General features: G+C 43.6%; 1 protein-coding gene across 5 annotated transcripts in view; it reads right to left on the bottom strand.

Moving 5' to 3' along the window:
* SDR42E1 (short chain dehydrogenase/reductase family 42E, member 1) overlaps positions 1–21,942 on the bottom strand; it is a 28,365-nt gene extending 6,423 nt beyond the window's left edge. Inside the window, exons 1-4 of one of the 5 annotated variants that reach the window (XM_059667282.1) lie at positions 21,743–21,942; positions 18,316–18,421; positions 6,530–6,642; positions 3,048–3,141 (exon numbers count right to left, since the gene is read on the bottom strand). In XM_059667282.1, the coding sequence (XP_059523265.1) occupies positions 3,048–3,115 (68 nt within the window). In that variant the 5' untranslated portion in view covers positions 3,116–3,141; positions 6,530–6,642; positions 18,316–18,421; positions 21,743–21,942. The remainder of the gene's footprint in view (positions 1–3,047; positions 3,142–6,529; positions 6,643–18,315; positions 18,422–21,742) is intronic. The other 4 variants (XM_059667283.1, XM_059667280.1, XM_059667281.1 and 1 more) reach the window with 4 other exon arrangements.
* Between the last annotated feature and the right edge of the window lie 754 nt (positions 21,943–22,696).

The following is a 22,696-nucleotide window of genomic DNA, read 5'->3' as shown; positions in this document are numbered from 1 at the left end:
GAAAGCAGTCCTGAGAGGGAAGTTCATAGCACTACCGGCCTACCTCAAAAATAAGAAAAGTTAATAATAAACTATTTAACCCTACAATTTAAAGAATTAGAAAGAAAACAACAAGATGATAATAACAAAAATTAGAACAGAAATAAATGACACAGAGACCAAAGAAATAATACAAGAGATCAATGAAACCAAGAGCTGGTTCTTTGAAAAGATAAACAAAATGGATGAACTGTTAGCCAGTCTCATCAGGAAACAAAGGGAGAGGATCCAAGTAAATAAAATCAGAAACAGAAATGGGTAATTAACAACTGACACTACAGAAATGTAAAGGATTTTAAAAAATACTATGAACCACTACAAAGAAAGAGAATTACAAATATTCCTGATGAACATAGATGCTAAAATCCTCAACAAAATTCTAGCAAATCAGATCCAGCAATTTATTAAAAAGATCATACACCATGACCAAGTAGGATTTATTTCAGGGATGCAAAGCTGGCACAATACTTGCAAATCAATAAACGTGATACATCACATAAACAAACTAAAAGACAAAAATCACATGATCATAACAACAGACACAGAAAAAGCATTCAACTAAATTCAACACTCATTTTTGATAAAAACTCTTAGCAAAGTGGGAATAGAGGTATCATACCTCAACATAATAAAGGCCATATATGGCAAACCTACAACCAATATCAGACTCAATAGGCAAAAACTAAAACCATTTCCCCTAGGAAGAGGAAAAGACATGGATGTCCGCTTTCCCCACTCTTATTCAACATAGTAATGGAAGTCCTAGCCACAGTGATCAGACAAGTAGAAATAAAAGGCATCCAAATTCAAGAGGAGGAAGTAAAACTCTCATTATTAGAAGATGACATGATACTGCACATAGAAAAAAATAAAGACTCCATCAAAACACTACTAGATTTAATAAATGAATTTGGCAATGTAGCAGGATACAAAATCAACACCCCAAAATCAATGGCATTTTAATACACCAATAATGAATTCTCAGAAAAAGAAACTAAACAAACAATCCCATTTACCAATGCAACAAAAAAAATTAAGATACTTAGAAACAAACTTGTACTCAGAAAACTATAAGACATTGAAAAAAGAGATAGAGGAAGATATAAACAATGGAAGAATATTCTGTGTTCATGGATTGGTAGAATTAACATCACTAAAATGTCCATACTACTCAAAGCAATTTACAGATTGAATGCAATCCCTATTAAACTACCAACAGCACATTTCACAGATCTAGAATAAATACTCCAAAAATGTATATGAAACCAAAAAAGACCGAAATAGCCACAGCAATCTTGAGAAAAGAACAAAGTTGGAGGGAATCATATTACCAGATATCAATTTATACTACAAAGCCACTGTAATCTAAATAGACTAGTACTGGCACAAAAACAGGCATATAGATCAATAGAAGAGAACAGAGAACCCAGAAATTGACCCAAGCCATTACACTCAATATTTTAGAAAGTAGGCAAGAGCATACAATGGAGTCAAGACAATCTCTTCAATAAATGGTGTTGAGAAAATTGAACAGATACACGCAAAAAAAAAAAAATGACAACCAACTTATACCATACACAAAAATAAACTCAAAATGGATAAAAGACTTAAATGTAAGTCATGAAACCATAAAAATCTTAGAAAAAAACCATAGGCAGCACAATCTCAGACATCTCTCATTTCAATATGTTTATAGATATATCTCCTATGGCAAAGGAAACTAAGGAGAAAATAAACAAATGGAACTACATGAATATAAAAAGCTTCTGAACAGCAAAAGAAACCATCAATAAAACAAAAAGGGAAGGGAGCCCACTGCATGGGAGAACATATCTGGCAATGATACATCTAATAAAGAGTTAATATTCAAAATATATAAGGAACTCATACAACTTAACAAAAGGAAGACAAACAATTCAATTAAAAAATGGGCAAAGGACCTAAATAGACACTTCTCCAAAGCAGACATACAGAAGGCCAAGAGACATATGAAAATATGCTCAAAGTTACTGATCATCAGAGAGGTGCAAATTAAAATGACAGATATCATCTCACACCTGTCAGAGTGGCTATCATCAACAAATCAACAAAGGACAATGCTGGCGAGAATGTGGACAAAAGGGCACCCTAGTACACTATTGGTGGGGATGCAGACTGGTACAACCATTATGGAAAACAGTATGGAGTTTCCTCAAATTAAATATGGAACTGCCATTTGACCCAGTGATCCCACTTCCAGGAATATGTCCTAGGAGACCTGAAACACAAATCAGAAAGAATGTATGCATCCCTACATTCATAGCAGCACAATTACAATAGCTAAGATCTGGAAACAGCCCAAGCACCCATCAGTACATGAGTGCTTAAAAAAAGTTGTGGTACATTTACACCATGGAATAATACTATGCAGCAGTGAAAAAGAAGGATCTCTTACCCTTTGAGACAGCATGAAGGTACCTAGAGAATATTGTGCTAAATGAAATCAGTCAGAGAAAGACAAGTAACACATGACCTCACTCATATGTAGAATCTAATGAACAAAATAAACTGATGAACAAAATAGATCCAGAGACATAGAGGCATGGAACAGAGTGTGGCATTTCAGAGGGAAGGCAGAGGTGGGTGGGTGGGTGGGAAGGGATCAACCAAGGAACTTGTACGCATATATGCATAACCCATGGACACAGACAATAGGGTGGTGAAGGCCTGGGGCAGGAGCCAAGGGTGGGCCAAAATGGGTCAATGGGGGGGGGAAAGGGGGACATATGTAATACTTTCAGCAATAAAGATTTAATTAAAAAAATAAAAGAACTTTTCTTAACATGGAATATACCTGTAGCTCTCAATTTTAGTATCTGAGCAGTGGGCAAAATAGTTCATTCCTGGCTTAACACTATACAAACAAGTAAAAGTATATACTGTATTAATGTCAGAGTTGAAAGCTATACTTTTTTATCAGCAACCACCAGTAAAATAATTCATAAGACATATTTTACAGATGAACTGACCGGAAACCAAAATAGCCACCTCCTCCTGTAATGAGGACAGTTTCCTTCGGAGATTTTGGGGAGTCCATATGTGGCAGTCAAAAGAAAACTGGACCTATGAGAAAGAAGTATGCAACACTGTTACTGATCCAAATGCAAATATGATTATCCCTAATTTGGGGCTAACAAAAACAAAAACAAAAAGGCAGTATGCTCGAGAAAGAAAAGCTAAGGCCTAGGTCAGTGATGGCGAACCTTTTGAGCTCGGCGTGTCAGCATTTTGAAAAACCCTAACTTAACTCTGGTGCCGTGTCACATATAGACATTTTTTGATATTTGCAACCATAGTAAAACAAAGATTTATATTTTTGATATTTATTTTATGTATTTAAGTGCCATTTAACAAAGAAAAATCAACCAAAAAAATGAGTTCGTATGTCACCTCTGACACGCGTGTCATAGGTTCACCATCACTGGCCTAGGTTCTAGTCATGGCTGTGTGAAGTTAGCCAACTCCTCCTCCCTTCACTTCTTGGGCTTCAAATTTCTTCCTATGTAATATAAGGACAGAAATATCTGCTCTGTCTGCCTGACAAGGTCAATGTGAAGGTTCAATAACAATTACCTGGGAGTGCTTTGGAAACCACAAAACACTTTTCCAAATGTAAGGCATTATTCTTAATCGTTGGAAAAAAATTAGAGGCTTTTTGGAAAGAACTCATTCAAATTTGGCAGGGAGAACCATTTTCTTCCATGTACTAGAAAAAGCAAGAAAAGAACTCTAGCCCTAGCCACTATGCTCAGTGGTTAGAGTGTCCGCCTGCAGACTGAAGTGTCTTGGATTCAATTCTGGTCAAGGGCACATAATTTAGTTTCAGGCTCAGTCCCAGGTCCCAGCTGGGGCACATGCATGAGGCAACCAATTACTTGTCTCTCTCACATCAATGTTTCTTTCTCTCTGTCTCTCCCCCTCCCTTCCATTCTCTCCAAAAAATTAATGGGAAAAATATCCTTGGGTGAGGATTAAAACAAAACAAACCCCCCCACACACAAAAGCACAGAACTCTAAAGTCAATTTCTAATATCTTTTATTTAAAACTAGAGGCCCAGTGCATGAATTTGTGCATGGGCGGGGTCCCTCAGCCTGGCCAGGGATCAGGGCTGATCAGGGCCTGTCTCACCCAGTCCCGATCAGGACGATCAGGGGCCAGGAGTTTGGCCAGCTATGGGAGATTGGCTATGGGAGCACACTGACCACTAGGGGGCAGCTCCTGTGTTGAGCATCTCCCCCCGGTGGTCAGTGCATGTCATAGCAAACAGTCAACCGGTCGTTCGGTTGACCAGTTTTAAAGGTCGCTTAGGCTTTTACATATAGAGATAGCATACTTGGCCCCAGCTGGTTGGCTCAGTGGATAGAGCATTGGCCTGTGGAATGAAGGGTACTAAGTCAATTCTGGTCGAGGGCACGTACTATGGTTGCAGGCTTCTCCCCAGCCCAGGCCCTGGTTGGGGCGCATGCAGGAGGCAACCAATCAATGTGTTTCTCTCACATTGATATTTCTCTCTGTCTTTTTCTCTCTCTTCCACTCTCTCTAAAAAAATCAATAGAAAAATATCCTCTGGTGAGGCTTAAAAAATAAAATAACATAAAATAAAAATACATAAATTAAAAAAATGAAATAGCATAATTGGAGAGAACCAAGATGTTGGTGTAGGAACATGCCGCCTCCCACAACCACATCAAAATTACACCTAAAATACAGAAGAACCATCATTTAGAACCACCCAAAAGCTGGCTGAATGGAAGTCCTACCACTAGAGAAGTAAAGAAGAAAGGACATTGAGACTGGTAGGAGGGGCAGAGTTGCGAAACAGACTGGTCGGACACCCACATGGGCTGTTTTTTTTATCAGGAGGAAGACAGTCTCTGCGGAGGCTGCCTGTGAAGAGCAAGGGGTCCCAGCCTCACACCAGACCTCGAGCCCATGGTTCCACAGCTAGGAAGAGAAGTTCCCGTAACTACGGGCTGTAAACACCAGTGGGGATTGTAGCTGAGTAACACAGAGGCTGCTAGAGACCCAGGTGTTTCTTCTAAAGAGCTAGAGCATGAACTTACTAGGACTCCATTCCTCTGAGCTCCTATGCTGGGCAGCTTTGAGGGACCCAGACACATATGGGGAGGACCTAGATTGTCTGGCATGGGGCAGGAACTCATGTACAGCTTTCTCACAGATGCAGGGATCATTGTTCCTGTGCTGGGACCTCCCCTGCCACAGAGTTAACTGACAGGGGCCATATCTGAGTCTCCATCAGAGTGGCTCACACTGTTTGCTTCACCCTGGTGATTCCCTGAGACCCTGCCCCACCCAAGCTGTTTGTAGCAGCTTTTCCATATGAATGGCCTATCCTGGCTCAGACTTTAGACTTCCTAAAATCTCTCAAACAAGCTGCACCTGATGTCAGCATGCCCCAAACCTATCAATAAAAGGCCCAAAACCCAGCACTAGCACCAGCCTTCCCTGCTTCACAGCTGGGCCTCACCTGAGCACTTCCTAGCCCAATAGAAATAGCATCCTTCTTCAGATTTCTCTGTAGCTTTTGCAAGGTGACCTCAGGCAGTGCTGATTTTGCACCTCCCTAGAGACCAAAAAGAGCCAGTGCACCTGGTGGACAGTTTCAGACCATAGCAGATTACAACTGTACACATCCACAAGCTACACACTCAAGGGGCCGACTCAATGAGCACCAAAGCTCCACTGAAGCAAGGTCTACTCCATAGGGGTTTTTCCTGCACAGCAGCTCTCCCACTATAGTCACAACTGGTCCTCACAGCCAATTTGCCTGGAGGTCAATTCCTCCAAGTGACAGCAACAACAATCAAGGCTCAATTATAAGACTGTGCACACAGCCCACATAGGGGTGCACCTAGAGTGCCCAGCTCAGATGACTGGGGAGGTTGAGACACATCAATTGGTTGCCACTGAGTCCTACAGAACACCTACTACATAAGGCCACTCTACCAATTCCATGAGACATAGCAGCTCTACTTAATACATAGAAACAAAGCATAGGGAAGTAGCCAAAATGTGGAGACAAAGAAATATGTCACAAGTGAAAGAAATGGAAGCAAGCAAACTACTAGATACAGAGTTCAAACCATGGTTATAAGGTTACTCAAGGATCTATATAAGAGCATCAAGGGATTTAGTGAGACTTTCAAGTATCTTAGTGAGAACGCCAAAGACATGGAAAAGGACCAGTCAGAAATTAAACACACTAACTGAAATAAAGAATAATTTACAAGGTTTCAAGAATAAAATAGAGGATTTTGAGAATCAAATCAATGATTTGGAATATGAGGAAGCAAAAAACACCCAATCAGAAGAGCAGAAAGAAAAAAGAATAAAAAAATATGAAGAGCCCTAGCCAGTTTGGCTCAGTGAATAGAGCGTCAGCCTGAAGACCAAAAGGTCCCAGGTTTGATTCCAGTCAAGGGCACATACCTTGGTTGCAGGCTCCTCCAATGCCCTGGTCAGGGTGCATGCAGGAGGCAGCCAATTGATGTGTTTCTCTCACATCGATGTTTCTCTCTGTCTTTCTCTTTCTTCAACTCTCTCTAAACGATCAATGGAAAAATATCCTTGAGTGAGGATTAACAAAACAAACAAAAAGATTTTTAAAAAATGAAGATAGTGTAAGGAGCCTCTGGGACAACTTCAAGTGTACCAACATTAGCATTATGGGGGTGCCAGAAATTAGAAGAGAGAGCAAGAAATTGAAAACCTATTTGTAGAAGTAATGACAGAAAAGTTCCCCCACCTGGTGAAAGAAATAGACTTACAAATCCAGGAAGCACAGAGAGTCCCACACAAGAGGAACCCAAAGAGGCCCACACTAAGATATATCATAATTAAAATGCCAAAGGTTAAAGACAAAGAGAGGATCTTAAAAGCAGCAAGAGAAAAGCAGTTTGTTACCTACAAGGGAGTGCCCATACGACTGTCAGCTGATTTCTCAACAGAAACTTTGCAGGCCAGAAGGGAGTGGCAAGAAATATTCAAAATGATGAATAGCAATATTCAAAGTGATGAATATAACCAAGATTACTCTACTCAGCAAAACTATCATTTAGAATTGAGGTCAGAAAAAGAGCTTCACAGACAAGAAAAAGCTCAAGGAGTTCATCACCACCAAACCAGTATTACATGAAATGTTGAATAAAGAATCAGAGGCATATAAACATGGAACAGACTGAGGAATCTCAGAAGGAAGCAGGGAAGAGGGGTGGGAAGAGATTAACCAAAGATGTTACCTATGGACACAGACAATAGGGTGGTGGAGGCCTGGGATGGGGCAGGATGGGAATCAGCTGGATGGGTGTGGGGGAGTAATAGGGGGGCAAGGGGGATAGCTATAATACTCTCGACAATGACAATAAAGATTAAAATAAATAAATAAACAAAATAGCACACTTGCAGCATGGTTTAATATTAGTATTTTATTAACACTATATATATATATATATATATATATATATATATATATATATATATATATATATATATTTGTAAATAAGGGGTAAAAATTTCCTTCATATAACAAAACACATTCCCCACCCCAGAAGATCTATAAGTACTGCATGTGCTCAAGGCCTATTGGGGTCTTACTTCTCCCTCCCTTGTCATCTATGCCAAAATAATAATAATTATTATATAGGTTATAGCTTATTAAAATATCTATAATATTTTCTCAAGACTCCTAGGCCCCATTCTGACAAGAACAAGACAACATGGAAAAAGTAGATGATTTAACTCTTCCCACTTAAGAAGCGATGGAACAGGCAGGAGGCATGAAGGACCTCAGATGCAATGGGAATACACACATACTCACTCAAGTAATTAGAAATACTGTTGTAACTGGAACCCAAGTTTGGCTGCCTGCTGCTACAAAAACCAAACTTGTTAGACAGATGCTGGTGAAAAAAGGAAAGAGGTTTTATTCCAGTGCCGGTCACCTGAGGAGATGGAGGACTATTGTCACAAAGCTCATCTCAACCTCTCAGTGCAGGCAGAGGTTTTTATAAGGAGAGGGAAAGCAGAACAAATAGATCAAAGGGAGGGGTTTGAAAAATTCTCTACGTGCAGCCCAGCAGTCTATTCAGATAGGATCTTGAAACTGGTCAAGTGACACTCTGATATGATTCATGGTTCGTGTCATCCTGGTTTTATGTCAAGGTCAGTAAATGTCCTGAAATTGGAATGACTCAAGATCAGAGTCTGTATCTTCTGAAGTTAGTTCCTAGAATTCCTTTTTTGTTGTTGTTAATCCTCACCAGAGGATATTTTTTTCTATTGATTTTTAGAAAGAGAGTCAGAGAGAGAGAAACATGGATGTGAGAGAGACACATCAATTGGTTGCCTCCCACACATGTCCCAAACAGGGCCAGGGATGGAACCTGTAACAGAGGTACGTGCCTTTGACCTGAATCGAACCTGCAACCCTCCAGTCCGAGGGCTGATGCTCTAACCACCAAGCAAAACTGGGTAGGGCAGTTCCTAAGATTCTTACACAAACATGCTGTTTATCTACAAACTATGTATTAGAGTCAGCATTTACAGAAATCATGTCAAAATAATGGTGGGGTGGGTTATAATATCCCACTGTTATACTCAGAGATGTGATTAGGCAAACAACTAAGAATCTTACTACTTGGACAAGTTTATCCCTCTGAGCCTGTTGTTACATTTTAAAAGTGGAGCTGATAATAAGCTCACAGGTTTATAAAGACGGAATGGGATAGCCCACAAAAAATGCCCAGCAAAATGCCTGGCATGATATGGGTGCTCCATGATGTAATTTCTTGAATTTCCTTTTCTTTAAGCTCTAGAGTCTGGGGATTCAATTATTCTATTACACTCCCACATACCATGATTAAGTCTCTCAAAAGCATAGGTTCTTCTGAATAAGTGTACTGAGTGGATCAGATTGCCAGGAAAGCTAATCAAACCATTCATGCAGAACTCAGTTGTTATGACAGCAGAAGACAAGTTTCAGCAAGTGACTGTTCAATGGCTGGAGGGTATGCAGAAGAGGAGAATGAGAAATATTAGAAAAACTGAGCAAAATGGTGTGGAGGATGGCTGATAGATTCCAAAAGTTTGATTAAGCAATTGCCACAGTTGTGCTTACAAGGAAAGTCATGAAAAAAATGGATGTGCTGCCATTCCTTAAATCTACTTAACAGTGAACTTAGGATTCTATTTTTTTTCTCAATGCAAAACACTCTCTTTTTTATTTGGAGTAACCATAAAACTAAACATAGTCAATTTTTGTATATAACATAACCACATGGCTTTGTTACAGATGCTGTTTCAAAACACAGTACACAGACCTTTCAATCCAGGCTTCTTACCTTCATTGCATGACCTCTCCCACTTCACCTCACAATCTTCTGCCATTAGTACTTTACCCTCCAACAACCTGGACTTTCTTTCCTTTCCGTAAAGATGCCAAGTCCATTTGTGCCTTGAGGCCCATTTTCTGTTTCACCTCAGTGTTACTGTCACGGCCTGGCTGCATCTTTCTCAATATTTAGATCTTTTCAAATGTTATGCACTTAACTCAGAGAAGCTTCTCTGGTTACCCCATCTAAAATAGCCTCCCTTACCATAAATGCTGTTTGTTTTCTTCATGGCACATTTCACTATCTAAAATAATTTACTTGTTTTTTGTTAATCCTCACCCGAGGATATCTTTTCCATTGATGTTTAGAGAGTGAAAGCAAGGGAGTGTGAGGGAGAGAAGGAGAGAAGGAGAGAAGGGGAGAGAAGGGGAGAGAGAGAGAGAGAGAGAGAGAGAGAGAGAGAGAGAGAGAGAGAGAGAGAGAAGAGAAAGAGAACAAGAACGAAAGAACCACTGGTTGCCTCCTGCATAGGCTGGACTGATCAGGGATCCAATGTGCAACCCAGGTATATGCCCTTGACCTAAACCGATGACCCTTCAATGCCCAGGCCAATGCTCCAACCACTGAAATAATCCATCCAGGGCTTGTTTGTATTTTTAATTATTGATCTCCTTCCAATGGAATATAAGTTCCATAAGAACACAGACCATTGGACTTTTTCTCTACTGTGTCCACACCAGAATGTAGAACATGGTAAATGTTCAACAAATACTTGTTGAGTTTGTGGATGATTATGAACCGTGAAAAACATCCAATTTAGAAAAACAGACCTTGGCGGAATCAAAATGGGAGTGTAGGTAAACGCAGTACTTGGCACCTCCCACAACCACATCAAAATTACAACTAAAATACAGAACAACCATCATTCAAAACAACCTGAAAGCTGGTTGAATGGAAGTCCTACCGCTACAGAAGTAAAGAAGAAAGCACGTTGAGAATGGTAGGAAGGGCAGAGGGACAGAATGGGCTGATCTGGCACCCATGTGGGCCGTTTTTTTTAATCAGGAGGAAGATTGTCTCTGTGGAGGCTGCCGTGAAAAACAAGGTGTCCCAGCCCCACACCTGACCTCCCCCAACCCAATTCAGGGTCCCAGAGTTGGGAAGAGAAGTCACTGTAACTTCGGGCTGTAAAAACCAGTGGGGATCATGGCTAAGGGATACAGAGGCTGTCAGAGACCCAGGTGTCCCTCTTAAAGGGCTGGGCATGAACTTACTTGGACTCGCTTCCACTGAGTTCCAGTACCAGGAGGCATTGGGGGATCCAGACACATATGGGGAGGAACTGGTTTGCCTGGCATCGGGGCAGGAATACTTGGGCATCTTTCTACGAGACAGAGGTGCTCTCAGGGGTCATTGTTCCTATGCCGAGACCACCCCTGTCCTAGGGCTGACTGGCAACCATATCTGAGTCCCCATCAAACTGGAGCACACTGTTTTCTCTGCCCTGGTAATTCCCAGAGACCCCCCTCATCCAATTTGTAGCCCCACCCAATCTGTTTACAGCAGATTTTCCATATGAATGGCCTGTCTTGGCTCAGGCTTCAGACTTTGCTAAAATCTCTCAAGCAAGCTGCAGCATGCCCCAAATCTATCAATAAAAGGCCCAAGACCAGGCACCAGCACCAGCGTGCCTCCCTTCACAGATGGGCCTCACCTTGGCACTTCCAAACCCAAGACAAATAGGAGTAATTTGCATATCTCTCTGTCACTCCTGCCAGGTGGCCCCAGGCAGTGGCTGAATTTGCACCTCCCTGGAGACCCAAGAGCCAGTGCACCTGGTGGATAGTTGTAATCATATCAGATTACAACTGTACACATCCACAAGTGAAACACTCAAGGGGCAGACTCAGTGAGCACCAGAGCCCTACTGACACAAGTCCTGCCCCATAGGGTTTTTCCTGCACAACAGCTCTCCCACTGTAGTCACAGCTGGTCCTCACAGCCAATTTTCCTGGAGAACAATTCTTCCCAGTGACACCAACAATAATCAAGCCTCAATTACAATAAGACTGTGCACACAGCCCACAAAGGGACGCACCTAGAGTGCCCAGCTCAGATGACTGGTGAGATTGAGCCACTGAGCCCTATAGGACACCTATTACACAAGGCCACACTACCAATTCCAGAAGACACAGCAGCTCTACCCAATATATAGACACAAACGCAGGGAATCAGCCAAAATGCAGAGACAAAAAAGCATGTCACAAATGAAAGAAATGGAAGAAATCAAACTAATGGATACAGAGTTCAAAATCATGGCTATAAGATTACTCAAGGATCTTCATGAGAGCTTTAAGAGACTTAGTGAGACTTTCAAGTATCTTAGTGAGAATGCCAGGACATGGTAAAGGACCAGTCAGAAATTAAGCATACACTAACTGAAATAAAGACTAATTTACAGGGATTCAACAGTAAAGGAATCCCAGAATCAAATCAACAATTTGAAATATGAAGAAGCAAAAACATCCAATCAGAAAAGCAGGGGGAAAAAAGAATCCAAAAATATGAAGATAGTGTAAGGAGCCTCTGGGACAACTTTAAGCATACCAACATTTGCATTATGGGGTGCCAGAAGAAGAGAGAGAGCAAGAAATTGAAAACCTATTTGAAGAAATAATGATAGGAATCTTTCCCTACCTGGTGAAAGAAACAGGCTTACAACTCCAGGAAGCACAGAGAGTCCCACACAAGAGGAATTCTATTAGGACCATGCCAAGACACATCATTATTAAAATGCCAAGGGTTAAAAACAAAGAGAGAATCTTAAAAGCAGCAAGAGAAAAGCAGTTAGTTACCTACAAGGGAGTGCCCGTATGACTGTTAGCTGATTTCTCAACAGAAACTTTGCAGGCCAGAAGGAAGTGGCAAGAAATATTCAAAGTGATGAATAGTAAGGACCTGCAATCAAGATTACTCTACCCAGCAAAGCTATCATTTAGAATTGAAGGTCAGAAAAAGAGCTGCGCAGACTAGAAAAAGCTCAAGGAGTTCATCACCACCAAACCAGTATTACATGAAATGTTAAGAGTATTCTTTAAGAAGAGAAAGAAGAAAAAGAAAAAATATAAACAACAAAATGGCAAAAAATACATGTCTATCAATAATTGAATCTGAAAAAAAAAATGAATATGAAATTGAATGAACAGCATAAACTAGTGAATAAGTAGAATCAGAGGTAATGGCAATAGAGTGATGATTCTCAGAGGGAAGGGGGCTGAAGGAGTGGGAAAAGATTAAATAAAGATCTTATGCGCATATATGCATTACCTATAGACAGGGACAATAGCGTGCCAAAGGCCTGAGGTGGGGCAGGGGCAGGAACTTGGTGGAGGGGGACAGTGGGGGGGGGGGGAAATAGGGGCATCTGTAATACTCTCAACAATAAAAGATTTAAAAATAAAAAAGTAAAAAAAATAAATAAAAACATTAAAAGAAAAGAAAAACATCCAATTTAGTAAAATTATAATGGGCATAAATTATGCAGGGCCCTGCAGTATCTGAGAGTCATTGTTATGTATGCTAATTAACGCTGCCATTTTAATTTAATTTATCTCCCATAAAGGTCTGGAATGAAAACAACATAAAACTAAATGAGAAAAATTTCCTGCATCCTGAAACTTACATGAAGTAGAGAGGCTTTTGCAAATATCTAAAGTACACGTCATAAAGGAGAAAAGATTACTGTGATAATGTTGGTATAAATGAGGTGCTGTGGGAGCACTGAGGTGGGGTGAGAAGAGAAATTCTGAAGGACAGATCAGAAAGACTTCATCAAAGAATGAGCCTTAGAGTTAAACTAGGACAATGGGAAGACTCAGGCAGGCTGAGCTGAGGCAGAGGGTTACTAGGTTGAAGGAGCATTGTAAATGAAGGGAAGAGTAACAGGAGAGGCTGATATTGGACAACTAATATGGCAAATCTGGTATGCAAACTAAAGCCAAAGTGTGTAGCAGTGGGTTAGTGCTGAAGGCAGCCTGGGGTTACCTTGAAAACATCTTTGAGTCGGCCCCTTGGGGGGAGTTTGAATTGAATTTTGTAGACAATAGAAAGCCTTTGTAGGTTTATAGAACTGACATGCTAACTTGGTTCTTGCGAAAGATCACGATTTTCCTGCAGAAGGGAGAGCCTGGAAATAGGCAAGAGTCTAGGTAAGGAGTGATGAGGATTGGGGCTAGAGCAAGCACGTCAAACTTGCAGCCTGCAGTCGCATATGGCCCACAATGAATATTTTCATGGCCCAGCCAATATAATGTAAGAAACATTTTAATATAAACTTCATAACTTAATTTTTACAATACCCTGTTATACATAATCCTATATAATAAAAACCTAATATGCAAAACGACTGAAAGGCAGAATGATTGGTGGAACAACCAATCACTATGATGTGCACTGACCACCAAGGGGCAGATGCTCAATACAAGAGCTGCCTGCAGCCCACAGGCCCCAGGCCAGCTAATTGCTCTGCTGGTCGCCCCGTAGAGGGAGGCAACCAATGGTAGCAGCAGGGGGTGGGGCTGGCTGGCAAACGGGCCACCCCCCAACCACCCCTCAATCGCCCTGCCCAGGTGATAGGGGGGAGGGTCTAGCCGGCTAGTGGCAGCAGGGGGCGGGGCCAGTGAGCAAGCAGCGCTAGGCTGGCCAAGGCAGGTGCCAACAGGGTCACCGCAATCGCCCCGCCGGTCGCCCCACAGATTGGCCTGATCGCTGGCCAGGCCTAGGGACCCTGCTCATGCACGAATTTCGTGCATCGGGCCTCTAGTCTATATACATATAAAAGCCTAAGCAATTGAATGACCGGTTGCTATGACACGCACTGACACCAGGGGGCAGATGCTCAACATCACCAGAGCTGCCCCCCGGTGGTCAGTGTACTCCCACAGCAGGAGCGCTGCTCAGCAGACCCTTGGGTGCCAGACACCAGGCTCATGACTGGGGAGCACAACTGCGGTGGCATGAGCCTCTCCTGCTTCTGCAGCAGCACTACTGGGTGGCGGCAGCAGGTGCAGTGGGGCCAGGATGAGCGGGAGTGGCGCAGCACCCAGCCCGGGCTTGGGCTCCTCTCTGGCCACCTGCCACTTCACACACTACTACATCCCTCAGGGGATGTCGGACTGCTGGTTTCAGCCCAATCCTGGTAGTCCAACATCCCCCAAGGGGTCCCAGATAGCGAGAAAGCGCAGGCCAGGCTGAGGGACCCCACTGGTGCATGAACTCATGCACTGGGCCTCTAGTTATTAATAACGAATTACAACGTTCACTAATGGCTGATTACTATAATGGTGTTGCATTCATTTCCCTTACACGCCTTACACACAGGCACACCATTTCTCTCCACTAATACTAGCAGCAAATATTTCAGCAGTCTATTGCCATGTCATAGTCTTGGACTGATTTGTTTGGTGTGTGCAACAGGAAATACTTCGCTTTCAGAGAACAAGAAAAATAGGTTTATTTGCATTATGCTTATTAATTTGTGCAGTTATTCGGTGCCTGGTATGTTAATGTTCAAGAAAAAATATTAATTTTTATTAAAATGTTCTATTATGTTAACGATTACTCATTTATTTCAACCCTTTGTATTCAGCATGTCTCTATTAAAATAAATCTACGTTTCTATGAAAATTGAAGCTTTTCTTTTTCTGTGGCCCACATAAACTTAAACCTTATTTGGCCAGTGTTAGCCTTTGAGTTTGGCATGCTTGGGCTAGAGGGTTATTGTGAGGACAAATGCATGTGTTCAGCTGAACTCAAGATGAGGGCTGGAAAGCAGCTGACTGAGGCGGCAGCAGGCAGTGCCCAGGTGAAGTCTGAGGAAGGTATGACAACCTTCGCATTTAATTAGGTCTTTGTAAATCTAAGAAAAAGCACACACGGGTTTTTAGAAATGCCATCTGGTTAATTGAGTTTTGATTAAAAGGATGCCAGATAACAAAGTTTAAGATATTCTTAATCTCTCCACAGGAATTCCACGGTAAGGGATTCCAAAAATGGACAAAGCCCCAAAGAGTCTAATTAAAAAAAACTCCAAAAGGAATTCTTCTTAATCTCTAATTATTCTTTGTTTTTTTTAAAACTCCGCATTCCAGTCCAGTCACAAGACCACAGTGGGTCAATCATGGCTCATGTGCACATTAATCATGCTGGGGATGTACAAGTTCAAGTTATTAATGCTTCAGAGTACCTGCCAGATCTATTCATGCTACTCCTCATTACCTCCCAACTAATCCCAGCTTGATCTAAGGCAAGAACTTGTATAACTAACCTGATCAGGAGGGTCAGAAGAGAAAGGTGGCAATGAGTAGGGAAAAATAAATGCTTTAGCAGGACAAATGACAATGAAAAGAAGCCTATCCACCAGGTCAGTAAAACCTTTCTAGATTTTTAGATTACCAGCGTTAATGGTGCACCCCGGAGCCACTTTCTCCCTTGCTGGCTCCCTACATCAGTAAGCACAGCAAAACGTCAGCAAACACATTTTGCAGAAAGCCACAAGTAATTCCCATAAACACTAAACCAAAAGGGGAAAAAAAAGTATACACGGTTTTTCTTCAAACAGCTGCCTGATTTTTATATACTTTGTGGTTTCTGTTTCATTAATTCATTTCCATCTAATTCCCTAGGGGCTGGGCACTCATTGGCTTTGATAATCACAATTGCTTTAAGGCTCTTCCAGAACGTGGCTGGGTTCAGTAATTGCTTTCCTCTGGGTGTCGGGGGAGGGTCACATCTGACCTGAGCAGTCCTTTCGGCAGATACAAGTTAAAGTTAAATACATGATCAAGAAAAAGGAATCTTAATTACAAAGAGGGAAAAAAGAAATTTAAAGCCTGCATGACCTCCTGATAATATGAAGATAGAATGTGGGTAATAAAGTTGACATCTCGCAGGGAAGTTAGGAGAAGAAACTCATAAAAATGACTAGGAGTGCTTTAGATTTACGAAGACCTAATTAAATGCTAAGGATCAGTAATAAGAACCTTAGATTATACACACAGTTCCTTCATTCCTTGAGTTCAAGATGCTGTTACTAACCCTCTGGTATTATGATGCAATATACAAACCTAGGTTCCACTAGAGTATGAAACAGAGAGAACTGAAGACTGCTTTCTTAAAAATAAAAATGTACTGAATTTATTTGAAGGAAGATAAAAATATCTTCAGGTAGTTTAACCCTATGATGATGTTTTATTTTTAAAATATTTTATTTCTTTGTTTTAGAGAGAAAAGGAGAGGGAGAGAGCGATTTGTTATTCTACTTATTTATGCATTCATTGGTTGTTTCTTATGTGACCTGACATGGGATCAAACCCACAATCTTGGCATGTTGGGACGATGTGCTTGCCAACTGAACTATCTGGCCAGGGCTGATGATGTGTTTTAAATGACTGTCTATGTACTGATTAGAGGCAAAAGGTAACTGTTCTTACTGTATTGAGAACACAAAAATACACTGAGGCTAGAGGGCTTAGAAATGGTGCTGTTCAAATTCCATGCATGGACTGAAAATTATGTGTTTGATAAAAAGAAGTCGAAGCACTAAAGAAGAAGAAGTAGTTGGAGACAATAAGGAGAGTAACCCTGATGCAGGTAAAAGGGATGTGAGGTGTAAAACAAAAAAGGCCAAACACATTTGAGAGGAAATTAACTAAGGACACAACATCAAGTGGAAAGTCGATATACTCATAAAAACAGGAGTATTTGCACACACTGTTTTGAATATAACTGAAGGTGAGAAGGCAGCTGTCTAATTCTTATCAGTTTAGGTGTATCAAACCTCCTTTTCAAGCCATCCGCTCAAACTCCTTTAACTCAAATATTTGTTGCACAAGATTCTTGCAATTCTTCACAATGCTTATGACAAAAGTAATTACATAATTTTATAATTGGTATTTCCCATCTGATTCCCAAATTCCATGTGGGCACATGCCATTTCTCCAGAAATATCTGCAGGGACAAGGAATTTCTGGCCGATCACAGACCCAATAAATCCAAATGGAACGAGTGCTCTGCAACCCTTTCAAATGCCCCTTTCTGCTATATCTGCAAAGAGTACTACACTTGTACTTCCCTCTCTAGTTCAGCATGCCTGGATTACCTGGATTACATATCCAAGTAATACCCACTGCCATTTATTAGACACTTACTGTGTGCCAAGCATTGTATTAGGCCCTTTCTAGGAATTATTTCTCCTGATGATGAGTACTAATTTGTTAATTCCAAATTAACTGACTTGAGTCCTGTGGGGGCTTTCACAGCTGACATACTCTGCAACCTCATAGGGGCCCCTCCATTTCCTGGAGGGGGAGGGATGAGGTGCCCCATCCCCTCCCATGAGACAGAGGTAATGGGGATGCAGGTTGAAAATTAGAAAACCTAGGTTCTAGACTTGGCTCTCCCACCAATTCCCTATGTGACTCCAGGCGATCACTGAATCTCTCTGATCCTGTTTCCACTTTGCTGAAATGAAATTAACAACAACCATAGCTACAGTTCTTATTTTTTATGGGATAGAGGCTTTAAAGGCTTTAAAGATTTACCACTGAGGCCCTAGACAGTTTGGCTCAGTGAATAGAGCGTCAGCCTGCAGACTGAAGGGTCCTGAATTTGATTCCGGCCAAGGGCAGATACCTCAGTAGCAGGCTTGATCCACAGCCCTGGTCAGAGTGCATGTGGGAGGCAACCAATCGATGTGTCTCTCTCACATCGATGTTTCTTCTCTACCCCTCCCTTCCACTCTAAAAATCAATAGAAAAATGTCCTAGGGTGAGGATTAACACACACACACACACACACACACACACACACACACACACACAGATTTACCATTGAAGCCTCAGGAACAGTCTTCTGAAGTAGTATTTAGTATTATCTTCAGCTTTTCAGATGAGGATACAGGCTTGAAGGTTAAGAAACTTGCCCATACATGTATCTGAAGTAAATGAAATCACTACCTTAAAAAGATATCGATATGCCCACATTCACTGCATTATTCACAATAGTCAAGACATGGAAACAACCTAAGTGTCCCTAAGTGTCTATCAACAGATGAATGGATAAACAAAAACGCTCAATGGAATACTATTCAGCCACAAAAAGGAAATCCTCCCATTGTGAGAACACAAACAGAACTTTATGGCATTATGTTAGTTAAAATAAGACAGAGAAAGACAAATACTATATATCACTTATATATATATAAAAGTCAAACTCATAGAAACAGAATAATGGTTACCAGGCCTGGGGGGTGGAGGGTTGGGATGAGAGATGAGATGTTGGTCAAAGGGTACAAACTTTCAATTATATAGACGGAATAAGTTCTGGGCATCTAATATTCAGCATAGTGACTACAGTTAACAATACTGTATTATATGATTTAAAATTGCCAAAAGACATCTTTAATGTTCTCACCATACCCAAAAATTCTAATTATGTGAGGTTATACAGGTATTAACCTTGCTGTTATCATAATATATGCATGTATCAAATCATCACAATGTACAGCTTAAAATTACAAGTTGCATGCCAATTATCTATCCTATATAATAAAAGCCTAATCAGCTAAGTGTCTGGTCGTCTGTTCAACCAAAGAGTAATATGCTGAGGCTGCTCAACCACTCCCTATGACGTGCACTGATCACCAGGGGGCAGACGCTCCGATGGGTAGGTTAGCTTGCTGCTGGGGTTCAGCCTATTGGGACTGAGCAAGACAGGCTGGACACACCCTGGAGCCCTCCCATGGTTCCTCTGCAACTGGCCAACCCCTGTGTCCCTGTCCCTCCCTGGCTCTGATTGTGCACCAGTGGGGGTCCCTTGGCCTGGCCTGTGCCCTCTTGCAACCCAGGATCCCTTGGGGGATGTGGGAGAGCCAGTTTCAGCCTGATCCCGCAGGCCAGGCCAAGGGGACCCCACCAGTGCACGAATTTGTGCACCAGGCCTCTAGTATCTACACTAATAAAAGAGAAACATGGTAATTGGCGTACGACCGCTACCCTTCCCATTGGCTAATCAGGGCAATATGCAAATTAACTGTCAGCCAAGATGGCGGCCGGCAGCCAGGCAGCTTGAAACTAACATGAGGCTTGCTTGCTTCAGTGACAGAGGACTCCAACGTTCCCCGCCTGCCGCTGCAGGCCTCTGAGCTGGCAGTTTGAAACATAGTTACAAAAATAGAAGCTAAACAAAACCCCAGAAACCAACTTTCAGCTAGCCGGGATCTCAGACCTGGAGTTGATACAGAGTTTCGATTGTAGAACTAAACAAACCAGATACCTGCTTTCAGAAGCGGAGGCCTAAGAGCTGGAGCCTCAGAGCTAAAGCTGGCTCAGAATAAAAAAAGAAAAAAGAAAAAAAGGAGCAGTTGGGAGCTTCAGTCCCAGCCTGAAAACAGCCCTCAGCCCCTCACCCAGACTGGCCAGGGACCCCACCCTGAAGGGTGTGTGACCAGCTGCAAACAGCCATCATCCCCTCATCCAGGCTGGCCAGGCACCCCAGTGGGGACCCCCACCCTGATCTGGCACATCCTTCAGGGCAAACCAGCCAGCCCCCACCCATGCACCAGGCCTCTACCCTATATAGTAAAAGGGTAATATGCCTCCCAGCATCGGGATCAGCGGAGCTGAGAGGCCTCCCGGCACTGGGATCAGTGTGGCAGGGGGCAGCGCCCAAACCCCCTGATCGCCCTGCGGCTCTGTGTGACAGGGTGCGGCGCCCCACCCCCCCCACCCCCCCATGGGCCCTGCTCTGTGTGTGACGGGGTAGAGCCATAACCTCCCCATCGGCCCTGCCCTGAGTGTGAGAGTGGCGGCGCCCCGACCCCCTGATTGGCCCTGCTCTGTGGGTGATAGAGGGCGGCGCCCCAACCCCCTGATCCACCCTGCTCTGTGTGTGATAGGGGGCAGTGCCCCAACTCCCCTATCGGCCCTACTCTGTGAGTGACAGGGGGGAGCTCCTCAACCCCCTGATGGGCCCTGCTCTGTGCGTGACAAGGGGGAGCTCCCCAACCCCCTGATCGGCCCTGCTCTGTGCGTGACAGGGGGTGGCACCACAACCTCCCCATCGACCCTGCCTTGAGTGTGACAGGGGGTGGTGCCCCAACCCCCCAATTGGCCCTACCCTGAGCGTGACTGAGGGTGGCATCGCAACCTCCCAATCCGCCCTGCTCTGTGCATGACAGGGGGCAGCGCCCCAACTCCCCAATCGTCCCTGCTCTATCCCGACCAGGGGCTGCACCTAGGGATTGGGCCTGCCCTCTGCCAACCCAGCAGGTTGTTATCTCCCAAGGGGTCCCAGACTGCGAGAGGGCACAGGCCAGGCTGAGGGACCGCCCCCCCCCCCCCAGTGCACAAATTTTTGTGCACCGGGCCTCTAGTATATATATATTATGCAAAATGTCCCCTTGGGAGTTAGACCAACTGGGAGTTTGACCGCTCACTATGACATGTACTGACCACCAGGGGGCAGCATGGAATGAAGGAAGGCCCCAGCCAGCAGAGCTAGGGACCCTACCTGTGCTCGAATATTGTGCACTGGGCCTCTAGTATCTCTATAAAGCTGGTAGATAACAAAAAAGAAAGAAAAAGAAAAGAAACTGGCTCACAAATGACACGTCAAAGGTGGCTGAGCTTCCCGGGGCTTGAAGCCAGGTCTGTGGGGCTCCCACCTGGGTTGGGCTAATGCAGTGTTGTCCACTTGGCATTTTCACAACTTCGACTCCTGGCACCTCTGGCACTATGACTTACCTATCATGTCTTATTTAAATCTACTACCTTTTTACAAGAAATCCATCCACGGTAAATGGAAACTTTATGCTGCCACTTAGATGAGAAACCACTATCATTTGTCATAGAGTCATCTTTCTGCCCAAAAGTGAGATGAAAAGGAAAAGATGTGAATGAAGTCTAGCTAGATATGGAGCCTGTTGAAAGCTAAGAAAGAAAGAGACGAGAGAGAGAGATTGATTAAGAGAGAGAGAAGAAAGAAAGAAGGAAGGAAAGGAAGGGGAGGGGAAGGGGAAGGGGAAGGGGAAGGGGAAGGGGAAGGGGAAGGGGAAGGGGAAGGGGAAGGGGAAGGGGAAGGGAAGGAAAGGAAAGAGAAAAGAACAGCGGCTAGCCAGCGTTTCAGGTCTTCGAGACTTTCTAGGAAGCCACGCTTAGGAATCCTAAAGAACTGAGAAGGGGAGGCTTTCCCGGCCCCCGGGGTCAGCGCTGCGGATCCCCTGCCAAGGGCTCGGTCCACCAGGGCTGCCACCCACCCAGGTACAGCCAGGGGCGCCCTCGGCGGGGCCCCCGCGCGCGTAGGAGCCGCGGCGCTCCCGCCAGCTCGGCCGGGTCCCCGCGCAGGGGCGGCCTTCTCGACCCCGGCCCACTCACAGCGACGGCGGACGGCGCCGCGACAGCGAGAACGGGGAGGGAGACCTCCAGTGTGCCGGGTACCAGCCCGTCTCGACGGCTCTCAAGCCTTCCAACGGGCCTCCTAGAGCCACTTCCTGGCCTCTCTAGGAAGCTCGGAGGTCCTGGCCTCTCTATGGTGCGCAGGGTTCTCGCCCACCCTCACCTGTGTTGGGGCTGCAGGTTCAGTCCATGAATCTCCCCCAGGTGCCCAACTCCTCTCCTTCAGCGTCGTGGGAGCCCTTACAGAGTCACATCTACGGCTATTCCCACCTCCAGTTTCTGCCTTTAGACTTCCAACTCCGCCTGTGTCCCCCGGCCCCTGGCTCAGCTCAGTCAGTATTGGATGGATGGGTGGAGGGTGGATGGATGGATGGATGATGGATGAGGCTCCACGAGACTCCTAAATATTTTAGTCTCCATGTATCTTTTTTTTTTAAAATATATTTTATTGATTTTTTACAGAGAGGAAGGGAGAGAGATAGAGAGCTAGAAACATCAATGAGAGAGAGACATTGATCAGCTGCCTCCTGCACATCTCCCACTGGGGATGTGCCCGCAACCCAGGTACATGCCCCTGACCAGAATCGAACCTGGGACCCTTCAGTCCGCAGGCCGACGCTCTATCCACAGAGCCAAACCGGTTTCGGCTCCATGTATCTTTTAAAGTTTATATTTATCTCTGAGTTTCCACACTTATGTGTGTTCATATGTCTTCCCTTGTTTCTGATTTTCACTACTTTTTTCCAGTTCCACTTCTGGTCACTGAGCAGGCATTGAGGCCAAGACTAACCTTTGGTGCTGAAGGAAACAAACAG

The sequence above is a fragment of the Myotis daubentonii genome, chromosome 15 (assembly GCF_963259705.1).
Source record: "Myotis daubentonii chromosome 15, mMyoDau2.1, whole genome shotgun sequence".
Lineage (NCBI taxonomy): Eukaryota > Metazoa > Chordata > Mammalia > Chiroptera > Vespertilionidae > Myotis > Myotis daubentonii.
The sequence above is the reverse complement of the archived record's forward strand: the minus strand, read 5'-3'. Positions and strand labels throughout refer to the sequence as shown.